At 46.2% G+C, this 18,625-nt stretch overlaps 1 protein-coding gene across 5 annotated transcripts in view; it reads left to right on the top strand.

The window, feature by feature from the left end:
- Nucleotides 1-18,625, top strand: part of LOC115094023 (integrator complex subunit 6-like) — a 211,348-nt gene that overhangs the window by 46,864 nt on the left and 145,859 nt on the right. For all 5 annotated transcript variants that reach the window (XR_003857467.1, XR_003857468.1, XR_003857469.1 and 2 more), the window contains 4 exons: nucleotides 4,441-4,590; nucleotides 6,833-6,922; nucleotides 7,208-7,391; nucleotides 13,480-13,608. Coding sequence is in view for 1 of the 5 variants with exons in the window: in XM_029606646.1 (XP_029462506.1) it covers nucleotides 4,441-4,590; nucleotides 6,833-6,922; nucleotides 7,208-7,391; nucleotides 13,480-13,608 (553 nt within the window). In the remaining 4 variants the exon portion in view is untranslated. The remainder of the gene's footprint in view (nucleotides 1-4,440; nucleotides 4,591-6,832; nucleotides 6,923-7,207; nucleotides 7,392-13,479; nucleotides 13,609-18,625) is intronic.

The following is an 18,625-nucleotide window of genomic DNA, read 5'->3' as shown; positions in this document are numbered from 1 at the left end:
CAAATGGAACCGGTTTAAATCATGGTGTTCTTCTCAATCCCTTTACCTGTTCCACCATGAAGTTTCTAGACTATCTCTGGCACTTGTCAGAATCAGGTCTAAAAACCTCCTCCATCAGAATGCATGTCAGTGCGGTAGCCGCCTTCGATAGAGGTGTCGGGGATGTTCCTATTTCAGTACAACCCCTTGTAACACGCTTTCTGAAGGGCTTGCTTCACCTCAAGCCTCCTCTGCGCCCTCCGGCCCCTTCTTGGGACCTCAATCTGGTTTTGGGTCGGCTCATGAAACCACCATTCGAGGCTCTCCAATCCTGTTATCTTCGATATCTCACATGGAAAGTGATCTTTCTTTTGGCAATAACATCTGCTCGCAGAGTTAGTGAGTTACAGGCCCTAGTTACCTATCCGCCTTACACTAAACTTCTGCAGGACCGGGCAGTACTCCACACCCACCCTAAGTTCTTACCTAAGGTAGTATCGGACTTTCACATCAATCAATCTATTATACTACCTACCTTCTTTCCCAGGCCCCACTCCAATCCAGGAGAACAGGCTCTGCATACCCTTGACTGCAAACAGGCTTTAGCCTTCTATCTAGACCGTACAGCTGCCCACAGGAAAAGCACTCAATTGTTTTTCTCTTTCCATTCCATCAAATTGGGGCAGCCTGTGGATAAGCAGACTCTCTCCTCCTGGTTAGCGGACTGCATATCTTTTTGCTATCAGCAAGTAGGCATTCCACTTCAAGACCGTGTTAAAGCACACTCTGTGAGGGCCATGGCGACTTCAGTAGCACACCTATGCTCTGTGCCGCTTCCTGACATTTGCAGGGCTGCCACCTGGAGTTCTTTCCATACCTTTACAGCCCATTATTGCTTAGACAAAGCTAGAAGACAACATTCCGTCTTCGCCAATCTGTCTTGCGCAACCTTTTTACAACTTGATGTACCAACAGCCTTCCGCCTGCCCGTTAGGGTTCAAGATGCCCTCTACCAAATTCCACCCCAATTGTTGTGCCTCTTGCACGTCTTTGGGTACATTTGGTGCATTTCTCGGACATCCTCAGCTCGGTACTCACCCATATGTGAGGACTACCATCCTGCTTGTCCTGTGAGAAAACAAATGTTGCTTACCTGTAACAGGTGTTCTCACAGGACCAGCAGGATGTTAGTCCTCATGAAACCTGCCCCGCGGTGTTGGGTTCGTAACATTTTCTTTTATTTTTCGGCACTTCCTATAGCTTTAAACAAGACTGAAAGGGGTCCCCTGCTGTCTGCAGGTTTAGTGCCATGAGGGGCATGCCCAGTAGGTGCCAATCAAAGTTCTAGAAACTTTGACAAATGTGTTCCGTGATTTGGCTCCATCCTGTGATGTCACCCATATGTGAGGACTAACATCCTGCTATCCTGTGAGAAGTCCATTACCTGCTATTAAGCTCACTTAGAGAATAACCACTGCCATTAGCAATGGTAACATGGAATAGACTTAGTTTTTGGGTACTTGCCAGGTTCTTATGGCCTGAATTGGCCACTTTTGGAAACAGGATGCTGGGCTTGATGGACCCTTGGTCTGACCCAGTATGGCATTTTCTTATGTTCTAAGGTAAGCAACATTTACTTTTTCTTTTCATTTTCTAGCAAAAATTATCCCTGGATCACTCATCACCAGTACAATTGAGCCAAAAAATGTCCAGCACAAATTTCAAATTTTGTCTAAATAACCAAGTAGAGTACACCCCTAAACTATGTACACTTTGCTGGACATTAACTGAATCTGGCAGCTTGACTGGAAAACATTACAAAATCAACTGGCCAATTTTAGCCACCCAGCAAGACTTTCAAAATCATTTAACAGCATTGCATCAACTATTTTAGAAAATGGATACAAAATCTTATTCAGATGATATTTAATACCTCATAGATTACACACAGTATTCCCACAGGTGTCAGTTAACTGCTGGAGACAAATACAGAATAGAGACCATAAAGCCTAAATAGAAATGTGCAGACAAATTGACCTGAAAATTACAAACCAGTTGGTGTATGCAGTGCAACATTATCATTCCTTATAAAACATCAAACAAAATCAAGAAATATAAATTGTGAATCATAATAGTAAAACCATACTAATAAAAAAAAATATTTCAAAACATCTGATGAATAAAACATCCAATAATTCAAAAATATTATACATTTCCTAAAACACCAATACAATATTTTAAAACAAACATCAAACACCACCCTATAATTAAAACTAATAAGGTTTAAAAAAAAATCAGCTTTCTATACCTGGGATCTGTTGATTTAGTCACTCTGAGATTGTCATGGATTGGGGGAGGCGGGGCCACACACTTTTTATCTTTGTGACTCACACACACGTACGTTCGTTCTCACACTCTTAACATACACACTCTGTCTCTCCCTCATACACATTATGCATTTGTGTGTGTATGCCTATGAAAGGCTCACACACACACACAGACTCACAGGCTCTTATACACACTCTCTCTCAGGGCTTCCCCCACTCTTTGGGCTAAGGCGGGATGGGCGCCGCTGCAGCCTTGCTGGCCTTGCTTATTTCTTTGGACCACAGCCCCATTGGCCTTGTTTCCTTCTTAGGGCTGCAGTGGGATGTGCTCTGCTGCAGTCCTACTGGCTTTGCTTCCTCCTTCAGGCCACGGCCTTGCTGGCCTTTCAGTGTGCTGAAGGGAAAAAGTTGTGCGTGCAAGCATGCAGCTTAGAGGGAACACTGCTCACAATCTACCTTGGCTTTAAACTTATTCAGCCAAAGGAAGTTCATCCGAGAGAACAAAATAAGCCGGTTTGAATTTTGGGCACAATATCTTTTTAACTGCTTAACTAAGGACAGAAGTGTAATGATTCCATAGAAGAAATACATGGGGAAACATAAAGTAGCCCAGAGCAGTAGAGCTTGGTGCCAGCGATTTTACTACTGCAAGGCCAACTCAGCAACATGCAGTTGATGTACAGAATTGAGACTGTTTGCTTATGACCCACTTAAAACCCCCCCCCCAAAAAAAAAACAACCCCCTTCATTTGGCTGCTTGTTCTCATTCAAACACACTTCAAATGACGTGCTTTGGCTCTAGACAGTGCAACTGGGATTTGGGTGACTTTTATGAAACCATTAGTTCCCTACTGTGCAGTAAAGTTTAAAGAAAGTTATTGCAAATGATCACAGAACTGTGTACTTATGTAAAAATGGAGCATTAATATTCAGCCAGAATAGGAGTAAAATCTTACTGTGTATGGTTGGTTGTTTTGCACTCAGCTAAAATGAGCAACCTGGTGACCAGCTGAAGGAAAAACCCATTTTTCTTTGTTGTATATTATATTTTCCTAACATTACAGTTGTGGTTAAATGTATAAATAACCTTTAGCGTTTGTAGTATTTTGTTAATATTTTTCTTAATCTGCTTGAAAAATGTTCTCCTTTTTTCTGACTATGATTCTATGGGTCTTTTGTTTTTGTTTTTTTACTCAAGAATTTCACTTATGGGACCCCTTTATGACCTTACGTTATTTGCAAATGCTGGAATAGGTCATCACATGTTTTGTAATGTGAATCTCCGAGTGAATACCAGATGAGAGAGAATCAGACCTCTCTTAAAGTGGCAGTTAAATAGAAAGTGAACTAAAATTGTGCTATGTTTGAACTGCTGTGCTATCACGAGTGTATATCCTTCCTATGAATATCCTTTTTCAAAATAATGTGTTTTTTTTGCTGTAATTGTTGTGGCTTGGCTCAGGATTTCATGTTTTCCCTCCCCACAACTTGCTCAGTGCTGCCTGATTTGATTACTGATCACTGCTGGATCATTTCCATAGCCTAGCCCGTAGAATGCAGGATCTCTGAGACTGTACAGGGTCAAAGACCTGCCACTAGCTGAGAAATGCAGAAGTGGGGCAAACTTTCCAAAAATATAACTATGGATTAAAGATTGTATCGCTCTCTCCCCAGTCTTTCTCCAAATAGGGAGAGTAACCAGCTACTTCAACATAACTGCAATGAAATCACTGATTTTTATTAGGATTTTCAGTGCTGTGTGAGAGGAACTTTAGAACCTTCCAGGAGTCTGAGGAGATTCTGTTCTCTTTTAACATATTGCACCGTCTGCTTTTGTTTGATTTATTCTGTGTGCTTGGATTATTTGGTCTTTGGGTTTAATTACACCTGCAGAATCACGCGAGCTTGTATCCTTAGAACTTTGGCATTTGAGCAGCATCTGTGTATGCAATGTTGGCATACTAGAAACTAGCTGTTGCCATGCATGGACTATGTCCTGTAGTGTAAGGATGTGAATCTGTCTTTAACATGGAAATTCTTGTTTATCATTTCTTGCAAACTATAATATGACAGGGCCACTGCTAGGCCAGATCATCATTAAAACAAAACAAAAAAAACCTTTTGATTTTAATAGGCTGGTTGGAAAGAAAACCATGCAACATTCATGAATGAACTGAAAAACCTTCAAGCATCAGGACTGACTACGCTCGGCCAGGCTCTGAGATCATCATTTGATTTGCTAAATCTGAACAGATTGGTGTCTGGAATTGACAACTATGGACAGGTACGAAAGTCTGTTGCTTAATTTCCAAGAGCTTTGTATGATTTTTAATAAACCACCTGAATGAGAGGGTAAAGTATAAAGTCTGTAAACTTTCTCTAATTTGTGAAGTAAGGCCAAGAAGCAGTTTGCAGGTTACACTGAGAGCAACTTTCAGAATTGTAATTCTGCAGGTGCTTTTTACCAGCAGACTTTCCACCCGTTTTCAAAGGGAAAACTTTCCATTTTGAAAAATGGGTCAGAAAAAGCGCATGCACAGACCTGCACGTAATTTGGAGGTACATTTTCCAGTGGAAATAGATACAGAAGCGCTATCTCTCTTTAATGCCACCCCCAGAAAACCAACTCTATCTGCACATAAAAGTTTGCATCTGCTTCTATGAGCAGAGAGGGCAGGCAGTTTTCAAAGAGCCTGTTTGCATGCATAAAACACTGTTTTACCTGGGGAACTTCTTTTGAAAATTGCTCCTTTTGTTCACAGACAGTACTGGCTTTTGGAGTAATACTCCTGGTCGTTAGAAAAAAACATTCACACCATCTCTAACAAAATTGAACTTGTTCTCTCTGAATGGGTTATTGTGATGTTGCAGGCAGATTGCAAATTATTGAATGTTTTTCAGTTTAGATTAATGTTGGAAGTAAGCAGATTGCTTGTGATGCATGTAATTTAAAGATGATTTTTATTCTTGTATTTTTCAACAAAAACTTTTTTTTTTTAATGTATAGTATATATTTTATTAAGACACACTGGAGTCCGTATTCATCCACTGCAGCTTTGCTAAAACTTACCCAGCTTACTAGTTCTATATATTTAGTGATGCAGCTGCACTGCTGAATATGCCCAGATAACCTATAGATAGCCATATAACTTTATCTGGTTAACTTTAGGACAGGTGTATGGGCCGACCAGAATTAGCCAGATAACTTATCTGACTAACTCAACTCCTCCCCAATCTGTCTGTTCCCTGCCCCTGAGTTATCCGGCTAAATACTTAGCCGGATAAGTGAACTTTCCAGCTAAGTGGTGACCACTGACTGTAGCTAGATATTCAGTGGTGCCACGTAGCCACATATGTCCAATTTATCCAGCTACATTTGTTTTGAAAATTGGGCTCACCATGTCTTTTCTATTATACAAACTATTTGGAAGAATTCGTAGCTAGAAGTACTTAAAGTATTTTACCCCTTTGGCAACTGCACAGAAGCTTGTGTTGCAGTTATTATTCAACATTTAAACTAAGGAAGTTGGGTTTATCTCTGACATTGGGTCATAATTTAACAATTTTACTTCCACAAGAGCAGAATGCAAAGAAAAGTTTTAATAAACTAAATCTCTGGTGGTGTAACTGAAAAGTGAGACTTATTTTCTCTGCTATAGCTCATAGCAGAACTTGGTGAGATGTTCTAAAGGCCATAGCTGTCCTGTAAAATATATATTTTCAGTAGAACCATGCAGTATCTACTGTATTTTTCGCTCCATAAGACACACCTAGGATTCAGAGGGGGAAAATTAAAAAAAAAAGCTTTTTTGGTGCTAAACAGGCTCTGTCCCTGGGCGTCTGTGCGTCTTATGGAGCAAATTAGGGGCGTGCATAACTTTTTTTTTTCCCTCCCCATTTTGTTTTCGGGTCTGGGGAGGGCCATTTCGGTCCACTCCCACGGCCCTTTGCCATAGTAAGGGCAAAGGGCCGTTGGCACTATTTTGATTACTGGCAGCCGATGGCCCTTTGCCCTTATTATGTCACAGGGACTACCGCTGCCATTGGTCGGCCCCAGTGACATAGTAAGGGCAAAGGGCCGTCGGCGCCATTTTAATTACTGACAGCCCAAGCCCAGGAGATTGCTCCAGGACCGCTCCTGGACCCCCGCTGGACCACCAGGGACTTTTGGCAGATCTTTGGGGGGGGGGTCAGGAGGGTGGGGGGTTGTAGTAAATTAAGTTGGCAGGTCTTGGGGGAGTCAGGAGGGTGGGGGGGTTTTGTTAGAATTTTAGTTTGTTTTTTTTTATATTCGTTCCATAAGACGCACATACATTTTCCCCCCACTTTTGGGGGGAAAAAAGTGTGCCTTATGGAGCGAAAAATACGGTAATTTTCAGTGTTATGCTGCTTTGGAGAACTCATTTACAAGTTGTTAATGCTGACAGCATTAGGGGAAGAGGATGTATACATTTGGAATGGAAATATTCTGAAATATAGTTTTGTTTGTGTGTTTTTACTCAGTTTGATATTTTTTTATTTTTAAGGGGAGAAATCCATTCTTTTTAGAGCCATCCATTTTAATTACGATCACAGATGGAAACAAGTTGACAATTACAGCTGGAGTTAAAGAAGAGGTGAGGCTGGTTTTGGGGGCAGCGGGGTGAATTTTAATTTTGAAAATGACACTAGATAGCTTATTACTTTTTATGTGGCAATCAGCACTATTTTGTGTTCAAGATAATTATTCCTTTTGCATGAAAAGGATCTTATCAGCTGTTCAATTTAAGACTGCTCGGGTTTTTCTTGCTGATAAGAGCTTTCTTATCAATTTATCCAGCATTTCAATTAAGTAAAATTTTGTATGTACCTGTTTGATAAGCAGGATCTCTTAATGTTTTTTTCAATCTGGTCTTTCATAGCTGCATCTTCCCTTGAATTCTCCTTTACCTGGGAGTGAATTAACCAAAGAGCCTTTCCGTTGGGATCAAAGGCTATTTGCTCTGGTGTTGCGTCTACCTGGTGCCTCTCCTGTGGAGCCAGAGCAGCTGGGGAGTGTCCCCTCTGATGAGACTGCCATCACTCAGATGTGTGAAGTCACAGGAGGTATTGTGCAGTAGTCTTTCTCTGTTAAAACTGGAACCTGCTCCAATGTATTAAAAAAAAAAATTTAAACATTGCATCAGTGACTGGTTATATGTACAATATATTTTTATACTAAACTAAAGCTGCCAGTAGGCTTAAGTTAGTTTTTAAACATGGTGCTTGGCAAAATGCATCTTTCCCTGTACGTACCAGGATCAGTCCAGACTCCTGGGTTTTGCCCCCCCTCTAGCAGATGGAGACAGAAGTTTATAAACAAAAAACTCCGCCTACATATAGGCTGGTGCCACCTACAGTCTGGCAGTATTCTTCTGTCTCCTAGCAGGTGGAGAGGGTGCAAAACCTACAGTCTGTGTTAGGCCTACGTTGGTTAGGTGGTTTTTTGTAAAAAAAAAAAAAAAAAAAAGGTAGGAAAGTTTGTTGTTTTGTTTTCTAGTGGGAAGGGACCGCAGAGGCTTGCCTGCTGGTCCCAATCCCCGCCTCCCAGGGGAAGTTAGGGTCCTGAGGGGACTGTTCCCCCTGGTAGAGGCAGCCGAGGAGTGGGAAAGCCCCACGTACCGGCTTCACAGGGCTGGGGGTGATACCGGGGGTCCCGGCTCACTCCCCCCAGCCGGCTCCGGATCCGAGGTAAGCAGTAAAAAAAAAAAAAAAAAAAATTGTTTTTCATTTATTTTGTCTGCTGTGAGTGTGTGTGTGCTTATACTTACTAGGCTGTGCTTGCTCGCGGTGACTGGGACCCGTCGATCAGGGGAGCAACTTGATTTTTGTCTCTCTCTGCCTCCGTTCGCCTCCGTTCGCCGCGGCAGTGTGAAGGATGCCTCGGCAGGCATCGTGCAGGGCCTGCGGGTCCGCGACAGGGAGGCTGTCGCGCGACAGCCTCTGTTCCGCGTGCGTGGGCGGCGGCGAAGGGGGGTCGGCGGTGCCTTCGGCGTCTCGGCGGGGTAGGCAGGACCGCGAGGTAGCAGCGTTCCCGGAGCGGACGGCGGCGAGTTCGTCAGGGACGGCGGCCATTTTGCCAGCGTTTTCGGCGGGAACGGCGGCCATTTTCTCAGCGCGGGCAGCACAGGTTAGCGCGGGCCGGCAGCCCAGCGCACAGGTGCGGGACCCGCCGCGTTTGTCCCCCCAGAGGGTATCTGGAGGTGAAGAAGGGCCGTTAGGGTTCAGGTCTCCTGCGGATGATTCCCCCGAGGATGGGGAAGAGGAGGAGGGGTCATCGGACTCCTCCTTTAACTCGCGGTTCGTGTTACTTATGCATAAGGCGTTTAAAGCACGCCGCCTGGCTCGGAAGAGAGGTCCGGGGGCCCCGGCTTCTGAGAGCGGAGCGCCAGCGGTCAAGGCCCCAAAGGCCAGTACGGGGGGAGGGGGGCTGTCTAGGCCCCGGCCCAGGCCAAGGCCTCTTCGTTCCTCTAGAGGGGCGGAGGGGCCTTCGCTCTCCTCGTCAGAGTCTGAGGCGCTGGCGGATCCGGAGGAGGATCTGGACTGCCCATCCCAGCCCCCGAGGGGGGTTGAGGAGGATGAAGAGCTGGAGCCTAAGGATGCAGGGACTCTGCACGCTGCGGATGGGGACGATCCGAAGGTAGTTCGGTTGTTCCATAGGGATGAGCTAGGGCCCCTCATCCCGGAAATCCTGGGGGAACTGGGAATCCCACTTCCCCAGGTAGAATCTCGTCTGGGTCAGACGGATCCGGTTGTCTTGGGCCTCAGGGGTCCCTCGTCGGCGTTTCCACTACATTTCTCGGCATCGGATTTGATGTTAAAGGAGTGGGATACTCCGGATTTGGGACTCAAGGTAGCTAAGGCTATGGATAAATTATATCCACTGCCGGAGGACGTTTTGGAACTTTTGCGCCTGCCAAAACTTGATTCGGCGGTGGCGGCGGTTACCAAAAAGACAACCATCCCGGTAACCGGTGGTACGGCTCTCAAAGATATACAGGATAGGAAGTTAGAGGTTCAACTGAAGCGTATTTTTGAGGTCTCAGCGTTGGGTATCCGGGCCGCGGTTTGTAGTAATTTTTCGTTGCGAGCCGGTTTACGCTGGGCACAGCAGCTGTTGGCGAATGAGTCTCTATCGACGGAGGAGGCGAGACAGGCGAGTCGTTTGGAGGCGGTCATCGCGTATAGTGCGGACGCTTTTTATGATCTCCTGCGCACTTCGGCACGGACCATGGTCTCTGCGGTAGCGGCGCGGCGTCTATTGTGGCTTCGTCATTGGGCGACGGATGGTACCTCCAAGGCTAGGTTAGGCTCTCTTCCCTTTAAGGGGAAGTTGCTTTTTGGTAAGGAGTTGGACGATATCCTAGAATCCTTGGGGGAGAATAAAGCACACCGTTTACCGGAGGATAGATACCGCTTCCGGGGTGCTCCAGCCGCTCGGTCGCGGTTTCGTGGGGGCCGTAGAACTCGGGCGGCGAGAGGATCGATCTCTTCGTTCCGTCACGGTGCGGCCCGCCAACAATCGTACTCGCAGTCCTTTCGTGGGCGTCGATTCGGCCGTCCGGGGGCCAGTCAGGCTGTGCAGGGCAGTAAGCCAGCACAATGAAGTGAGGCCGGTCCGTTCCTCGGTTCCTCCGGTTGGCGGCAGGTTAAGCCGGTTTTACGAGGAATGGACCAAGATTACGTCGGATCAGTGGGTCCTAGAGGTGATAAAACACGGCTACGCGTTAGATTTTTCACGCCGTCCGGCTCCGGCTTTTCTGGTGTCCCCTTGCGGGTTTTCAGAAAAGCGCCGGGCGGTGCGGGAGACTCTGGCGCGGTTGCGCGACCTCGGGGCCGTCGTTCCGGTTCCGTCCGGCGAACTCCGACAGGGCCGGTATTCCATTTATTTCGTGGTACCCAAGAAGGAGGGGACATTTCGTCCCATCCTCGACTTGAAGAGTGTCAACAAGTGTCTAAGGGTTCCGCGTTTTCGAATGGAAACTTTGCGGTCCGTGATCGCGTCGGTCAGAAAAGGAGAGTTTATCGCCTCTCTGGACCTCACAGAGGCGTACCTGCACATTGGGATTCGACGGGAGCACCAACGGTTTCTCCGTTTTGCGGTACTGGGACAACATTACCAGTTTCAAGCGTTGCCATTTGGCCTCGCAACGGCTCCGCGCACGTTCACCAAGATTATGGTGGTGGTGGCGGCGAGACTCCGCCAGGAGGGGCTGTTGGTGCATCCATACTTGGACGATTGGCTGATTCGGGCCAAGTCGAGGACTCTTTGTCAGCTGGCGATTCAGCGGGTGCTGCACCTGTTACGCTCACTGGGCTGGGTGGTCAACCTGGCCAAGAGTCATCTGGTGCCGTCGCAATCCCTGGAGTATTTGGGGGCGGTGTTCAACACGTGTCAAGGCACGGTGGCCCTAACGCAAGAGCGTATCCTCAAATTACAGAGGCAAATTTGCAGGTTGTTGCACAAACCGGTCCCAGTGGTCTGGGATTATCTGCAGGTCTTGGGCTCTATGAACTCCACGCTAGAGTTAGTTCCATGGGCGTTTGCGCATATGCGTCCCTTGCAGTCCGCGTTGCTCTCCCGTTGGAGCCCGGTCTCGGAAGAATTTTTCCTCAGCCTGCCGTTGACCCAGGAAGCCAGAGACAGCTTGCCATGGTGGCTCTGCCAGGAAAACTTGAGTCGCGGGGTTTCGTTGGAAACTCCGTCGTGGACGGTGGTTACCACGGATGCCAGTCTGCTCGGTTGGGGAGCAGTCTGTCTCGGTCGAGCGGTTCAGGGAACATGGTCGGCTCGGGAGGCGTCGTGGTCCATCAATCGGTTGGAAACTCGAGCGGTGCGCTTAGCTCTGGTGAAGTTCTTCTCCGCGGGCGTTCCGTCGGACAATGCGACCACGGTGGCTTATATCAATCGTCAGGGGGGAACCCGGAGTCAGCCGGTAGCGGCAGAAGCTCGGTTGTTGATGATATGGGCGGAGTCCCATTTGAGCAGTATCGCGGCTTCCCACATAGCCGGGGTGGAAAATGTCCAGGCGGATTTTCTCAGTCGGCATTGGTTGGATCCCGGGGAGTGGGAGCTCGCGGAGGACGCCTTCAGGCTCATTTGCGATCGGTGGGGCACACCAGCGATGGACCTGATGGCCACGTTCCGCAATGCAAAGGCTCCTCGGTTTTTCTCTCGTCGCCGGGAGACGTTGGCGGAAGGAGTGGATGCACTGGTAGTTCAGTGGCCGAGGGATGTGTTACTTTACGTGTTTCCTCCGTGGCCGCTTATCGGACGGGTGCTGCGTCGCATAGAGCAGCATCCGGCGGAGGTGATCGTGGTGGCTCCAGAATGGCCAAGAAGGCCCTGGTTCGCGGATCTGGTAAATCTAGCGGTCGAGGGGCCACTTCGGTTTCCGTTTCTGCCGGATCTCCTACATCAAGGGCCCGTTTGTTTCGACCTGGTGCATCGCTTTTGTCTAGCGGCATGGCTTTTGAGAGGCAGCGGTTGAGCTCTAAAGGATACGCGCCTTCCGTGGTGTCCACGTGTTGCATGCCCGAAAGAAGTCTACGTCTCTGGCGTACGTGCGCGTGTGGCGACTGTTTGAGACTTGGTGTGTGCATCGCGGCACAGCACCTACTCGGGCGACTATTCCGGATATTCTGCTGTTTCTACAGGAGGGGTTGACTAAGGGCCTGTCCTGTAGTACTTTGCGGGTGCAAGTGGCAGCGCTAGGATCTTTTCGGGGGCGAGTGCACGGAGTTTCGCTAGCGCAACATCCGGATGTGGTACGTTTCCTTCGGGGGGCAAAACAGTTACGCCCTCCGTTTCGTCCTCCGTGTCCGTCTTGGAATTTGAATGTGGTTCTTAAAGCGCTGTGTAAGGCACCGTTTGAGCCTCTGCGACACGTCACTCTTAAGGACTTGACGCTCAAGGCGGTATTTTTGGTAGCTATGGCATCGGCGCGGCGGATTTCTGAGCTGCAGGCTCTGTCGTGTCGAGAACCTTTTCTGAGGATTTCGGATTCGGGAGTCTCCTTGCGTACTGTGCCGTCTTTTCTACCAAAGGTGGTTTCGTCCTTTCACGTCAATCAGACGGTGGAGTTGCCATCGTTCGGTCAGGGACAGTCTTCGGATCCCTTAGCTAGGGACCTGCGGAAGCTGGATGTTCGGCGCGTCTTGTTACACTATTTGGAGAGTACTAATGTGTTCAGGGTCTCCGATCATCTGTTCGTCCTCCATGGTGGTCCCCGGCGCGGTAAAGCGGCTTCCAAGACTACAATTGCTCGTTGGTTGAAGGAAACCATTCGCTCAGCATATCTGTTGGCGGGGAAGCCGTTGCCGGTGGGTCTGAAAGCCCACTCAACCCGCGCCCAGGCGGCATCCTGGGCGGAATGCCAACATATTCCTACAGAGGAGATCTGTAGGGCGGCCACTTGGAAGTCAGTCCATACTTTTGCCCGGCACTATCGTTTGGATGTGAAGGCGCCAGGGCCGTCGGGATTTGGAGAAGGGGTGCTTAGAGCAGGCCTCTCCGGCTCCCACCCTCAGTAAGGGAAGCTCTGGTACATCCCAGGAGTCTGGACTGATCCTGGTACGTACAGGGAAAAGAAAATTAGGTTCTTACCTTTGCTAATTTTCGTTCCTGTAGTACCGAGGATCAGTCCAGAGTCCCGCCCAGTATTGCGATTGTCTGCTGGGAGAGGATGTGTGATCTGTGTGCTGTTTTTTTTGCTGGAATATGTTTGTTTGTTGGTTACCTCGAGTTCGGTACCCAGTTGGGTGGAGTTAAGATTCAATTTCGCTTAGTTTGGAGGTAATCTTCAGTGTTCGTTGGGTTCTTTGTTGCGGGTTCTCCTGCTACTTTGACATTAAGTAATACTGCCAGACTGTAGGTGGCACCAGCCTATATGTAGGCGGAGTTTTTTGTTTATAAACTTCTGTCTCCATCTGCTAGAGGGGGGGCAAAACCCAGGAGTCTGGACTGATCCTCGGTACTACAGGAACGAAAATTAGCAAAGGTAAGAACCTAATTTTCTTTTTTGGCACACTTTTTGCAGTGTAAAATGAGTTCCCAGTTGTTTCTGCTGATCTTTAAAAATATTTTTACTGTCTTCAGAAGTACAGGTTAGAATTCCTTCCTTTGTCATAGGTATGTCCCTCCTTTCTTCTCTAGGCCGCTCCTATTGTGTCCGGACACAGAGAATGCTGAACCAGTGTTTGGAGTCGTTAGTACAAAAAGTTCAGAGTGGAGTTGTGATAAACTTTGAAAAAACAGGACCAGATCCAGCTCCCAGTGGAGAAGGTAAGTTATCCATACTGTTTTTGCCTTTTGTAATGAAAAGCTGTTTTCTTAGAAAAAAGCTCAAGAAAAATACTTCCCCTGCAAGGATTTTTTTTTCTTTCTTAAAGAGACTCAAAGCTGAGTCAAGTGCTGTCTGTTGACTTGCTTCCCTTGGATATGTGGTCTCTGAAACACAAATGGATGGTAAATAACGTAAAATTTTTCTGTATACTTTGGATGGGTTGAGAGAAGATCACAGAGGAGTCGAACCTTTCTTCTAAGCATCTCTCTCAACTCTGTCTGGTAATCTAGAGAAGAGAGAGATCTTGCTCGCGTCAACTCTGCAGTACAGTGACCCCAAACACATCTTTGCACATGTCAGTCTTTGTTCAAACTGGTTCCACTTTATTTGAAGTTATTTATTGTTGGAGTGCTGACTTTATCCAGTAACAAACTGTTTAGTATTTTCAGCCCTCTTTGTATGAAAAATCCTTTCCTCTGAAGAGTTATTTACTCTCGTATTCCGTAGTAGCACGCATCAAGGGATTTAAGAATGTTGTTTGCAGTAGAGGGCTTGCTTGACGCATTGGCTGTTGTGAATAGCAGCTTTAATGCCACTAAATAACTCTCGGAACATTTTCTTATTTCTTTTTATAATGTGTTCCTACTTAATTGCCACCTACCACTAAAGAAAATATAATCAAGCTTTCTTTTATACTGGGTACAGTATTGTGGTTGCTGTGATAGTCCACTTAAATATGTAGAAGTAGTGGTCAAACTATAGATGATAACCTCTTGTTGGACTAACTCGCTTTTGCGAGGTGTATTCCTTTCATTAGGCTAGTAAAGAAATAGCACAGTTAAAGCAGGTTTAAGTAGTTCAGAGTCAACTAGGCAGTGGGCTGTCTCATTCCTTTACTGTGCTGTAAAATATGCAATCATATATTGGAACAAACATAAATAAGGATGTTGGCTTTCTCACCCTTTATCAGTCATAGGTCCCTTGGAACTGTAAAGTATTCATTTTTTTTCTCATTTCTAGCCAATCCCCCCCCCCCCCTCCACTAATTATGGTACATGCAGGTAACCTCGTGCTTAGCAGACTACTGTTTGACAACATGCCCCATGAGAGACTCGTGAGGAAATTAAAAACTCACGGGATAGGAAGCGATATCCTATTGTGGATTGCAAACTGGTGAAAAGATTGGAAATGGGGAGTAGGATTAAATGGTCTGTTTTCTCGGTGGAGAAGAGTAAACTGTGGAGTACCTCGGGGATCTGTACTGGAACTGATGCCTTTTAATATATTTATGAATGTTCTGGAAAGAGAACAAGTGAACTTATCAGTTTTGCAGATGACACAAAATTATTCGGAGTTATTAAATCACAAATGGATTGTGAAAAATTGGAGGAGGATTTTGCAAGACTGAAACACCTGGCATTCAAATGGCAGATGAAATTTAATGTGGACAAGTGCAAAATTATGCACATTGGAAAAAGTAATCCACTCTAAAGTTACATGATGTTAAGTTCCATATTAGGAGTTACCACCTAGGAAAAAACTATGGGTGTCAAAGTGGACAATACTTTGAAATCCTCACAGTGTGTAGTGGCAGTCAAAAAAGCAAACAATGTTAGTAATTGTTAGGAAAGGAATGGAGAATGTCATAATGCCTCTGTTTTGCTCCATGGTGAGGCCATATCTGGAGTACTATGTGCAATTCTGGCTGCCACATCTCAAAAAAGATATATTTCCTAGCGTGTAGCCAGTGAGCAGTGAATTGGACTCCTCTATCTGATACAATATGCTGGGGAAGTCCATGAATCCGAAAGATGTGTTGGAGAAATAGATGAGCTAATTCAGGTGCTGTGGGTAAGCCAGGAAGTGGAATGAAATGGGCCATTTTAGACCACGACCCAGACAGTGTTATTTCCATCAGATAGGGGTAGGTCTGTAACAAAATCAGTTGCAATGTGAGTCCATGGCTTGTCAGGTATGGGCAATGGTTGTAACGAACCCCAGGGTCGAGTTTGGAGACTTTGTGTGTGCAACGCACGTAGGACAAGATTCTACAAATCTTTTGGAGTCTTCTTTCCATTGAGGCCACCAGTAGTGATGACTGATTTCTCTGGTACATTGAAGTCCCGGGTGGCCTGCCACATGAGAATCGTGAGCCCAACGTAGAACTCAACGCCTTGGATACGAAGGTCTTGTCAATGGGGACAGTAAAGGTGGCGGAAATCATAATCCGGGCTGGATCGATAATAATATGATGAGGGTGGTTCTGGGATGTCATCGGAGAGAAAGCTTCTTGACAAGGCACCCGCTCGTTGATTCTTCTCCGCTAGTCGAAAGAGTAGTTTAAAGTTAAATCGACTAAAAAATAAAGCCCATCGGGCTTGCCAGGGATTTAGGTGCTGAGCATGCGAGAAATAAGCTAAGTTCTTGTAATCTGTATAAATGGTGATTGTATATTTCGCCCCCTCTAATAAATGTCTCCACTCCTCGAGGGCTAACTTAATAGCCAACAACTCCCGGTCACCAATGGCATAATTCTTCTCTGTCGAAGAAAATGTTTTAGAGAAATATGCACAAGTGGCAAGGTTCCCCTCCTCCAGTCGTTATAGAAGAATAGCGCCAACCCCAAGGGCAGATGAATCTACCTCTAAAATAAAGGGTTTTGTTGGGTTTTGCCTTCATAGACAGGGATCTTTAATAAATTCCTCTTTTAGCTGTTGAAAGGCTTGGATGGCCTCTGAGTCCCAGTTATGAACATTGGCTCCTTTTTTGGTCTTGGCAGTGAGGGGCGCTACTAAGGTTGAGTAGCTGGAGATAAATTGTCGATAATAATTTGAAAACCCCAAGAATTGCTATATTGCCTTGAGACCTATTGGTTGAGGCCAGTCCAGGATTGCTTTGATCTTCTCTGGATCCATTTGTAATCCAGTCTGAGAAATAATTTATTTATTTATTATTAAGGCTTTTATATACCAACTTTCTTGATACTTGATAATGTAGCCCAGAAAGGGAAGTTCTTGCTTATGGAACATACATTTTTCTAACTTGGCGAATAACCTATTCTCCCGGAGTTGTTGAAAGACCTGTTGTACGTGGAGAAGGTGTTTGTCCATGGATTTAGAAAAGATGAGGATGTCATCTAAATAGATAACATGTGAATAGAGAAGGTCCTGAAAAATATTAACCATGGTCTGAAAAACTGCAGGTGCATTACATAAGCCTAAAGGGATTACTAGATATTTGTAATGTCCATCACGAGTATTAAAGGCAGTTTTCCACTCGTCCCCTTCTTGAATCCGCATGAGGTTATAAGCACCTCGCAGGTCTAACTTGGTAAAAATCTGTGCTCCTTTGAGTCTGTCAAAACAACTCTGTGATGAGTGGAATGGGATAATGATTTTTCGAGTGATGGCATTCAGACCACGATAATCAATGCGGGGGCGTAGAGAGCTGTCTTTTTTTGACAAAAAAGAACCCGGCCCCTGCTGGAGAAGAAGAGGGCTTGATAAAACCCCGAGCCAAGTTTTCTTGAATATATTGGTTCATGGCTTGTGTTTCTGGTTCTGACAGTGCATATACTCTGCCTCTAGGGGGAATTTTCCCCGGAAGCAATTCAATGCTGCAATCAGAGTCCCAATGTGATGGGAGCGTCTCTGCTTATTGCTTACTGAATACGTCTGCAAAATCCGTATATTGACTCGATAGTCAGCCAGAGTGGGTTCCGTCACAGGGATTTTGCGAGGAAGGGGTTTTATGGAGAGTAAACAGCTGCCGTGATACTTGGAACTCCACTTTGCCAGCTGCAGGGTATCCCAGTCTATTAACCATGATAAACCTAGGATGATTTGGTTTACTGATGATGGTAAAACATAGGAGAGAGCTTCTTGATGCAGGATTCCCGTGGTCATGGTGACCGGTCCAGTGATACGTGAGATCCTGTCCAGTCCAGAGGTTGCCCAGAAACTGAGGAAATGGTAAGGGGAGTTTTAAGTGGTTCTGTAGGAATCAGGTAGTAATGGATTCATCGTTCCTTGATTTATTTATTTATTTGAGGTTTTTATATATCGACATTCATCTGGGATATCATGTCAGTTTACAATAAACGTTAAAAATGCACAAGATATGCACTTGACATATAACAAGAGAACAGGTACATATAAAGCAAATTAACGGGGTACAAGCCTATGAAGGGGTACAAGCAGATGAAATTCCCGGCTGCCCCAGTATCCAAAAAGGCCTGCAGGTGAATGGGGGCTTTGCAGGTGGCGACAGTCACGGGAACCAGTATCTGTGGAGAGGAAATTGCGCAACCTAGGGAGGCATCTCCCACCAGTCCTAGGTCTGAGAGCTTCCCGACCTTTGAGGACAATGCTTAGCATAATGACCGGTGCCTGCACAGTAGAGGCATAAATTTTGCTGTCATCTTTGTCGTTCCTCGGGAGATATCCTGAATCGGTTGATGTACATGGGTTCCTCTACAGAGGTAGATAACTCTTGAGTTCTGGAAGGAATAAGGGTACGCTGAAATGATGGTGCCAATCGGGGTGGACGGTGAGGAGCTATCCTTTCTCATGAACGTTCCTCAAACCGAAGGTCTAGGCAAATAGCTAGGCAGATAAGATCCTCAAGGGAGTCCAATGGATCTCTAGTGGCCAATTCATCCTTTATGGGGCCTGGAAGTCCTTGACAGAAAATGGCAACAAGACTCTCCTCTCCCCAATGTAGTTCAGCAGCCAGGGTGCGGAACTGCACCACGTATTCGCCCATGGAGCGGGGTCCCTGGCGGATTTGGAGCAAGTCAGAGGCCGACCATCCTGGTTCATCTAACACCAAACGAAAGTCCTTGAGGAAGTGGGTTCAAATTATTCAGTAGTGAGTCATCTTGCTCCCATAACGGGGAGGCCCATGCCAATGCCAGCCCTTCTAAGAGAGAGAGGATGTAAGGTAACTTTGGTTTTATCAAAGGGAAATAAAGGGGCTTGTAATGAAAAGTGCATTTTGCATTGATTTATGAAACCA

The sequence above is a fragment of the Rhinatrema bivittatum genome, chromosome 6 (assembly GCF_901001135.1).
Source record: "Rhinatrema bivittatum chromosome 6, aRhiBiv1.1, whole genome shotgun sequence".
NCBI lineage: Eukaryota > Metazoa > Chordata > Amphibia > Gymnophiona > Rhinatrematidae > Rhinatrema > Rhinatrema bivittatum.
This window is presented reverse-complemented; position numbering and strand designations above follow the sequence as displayed.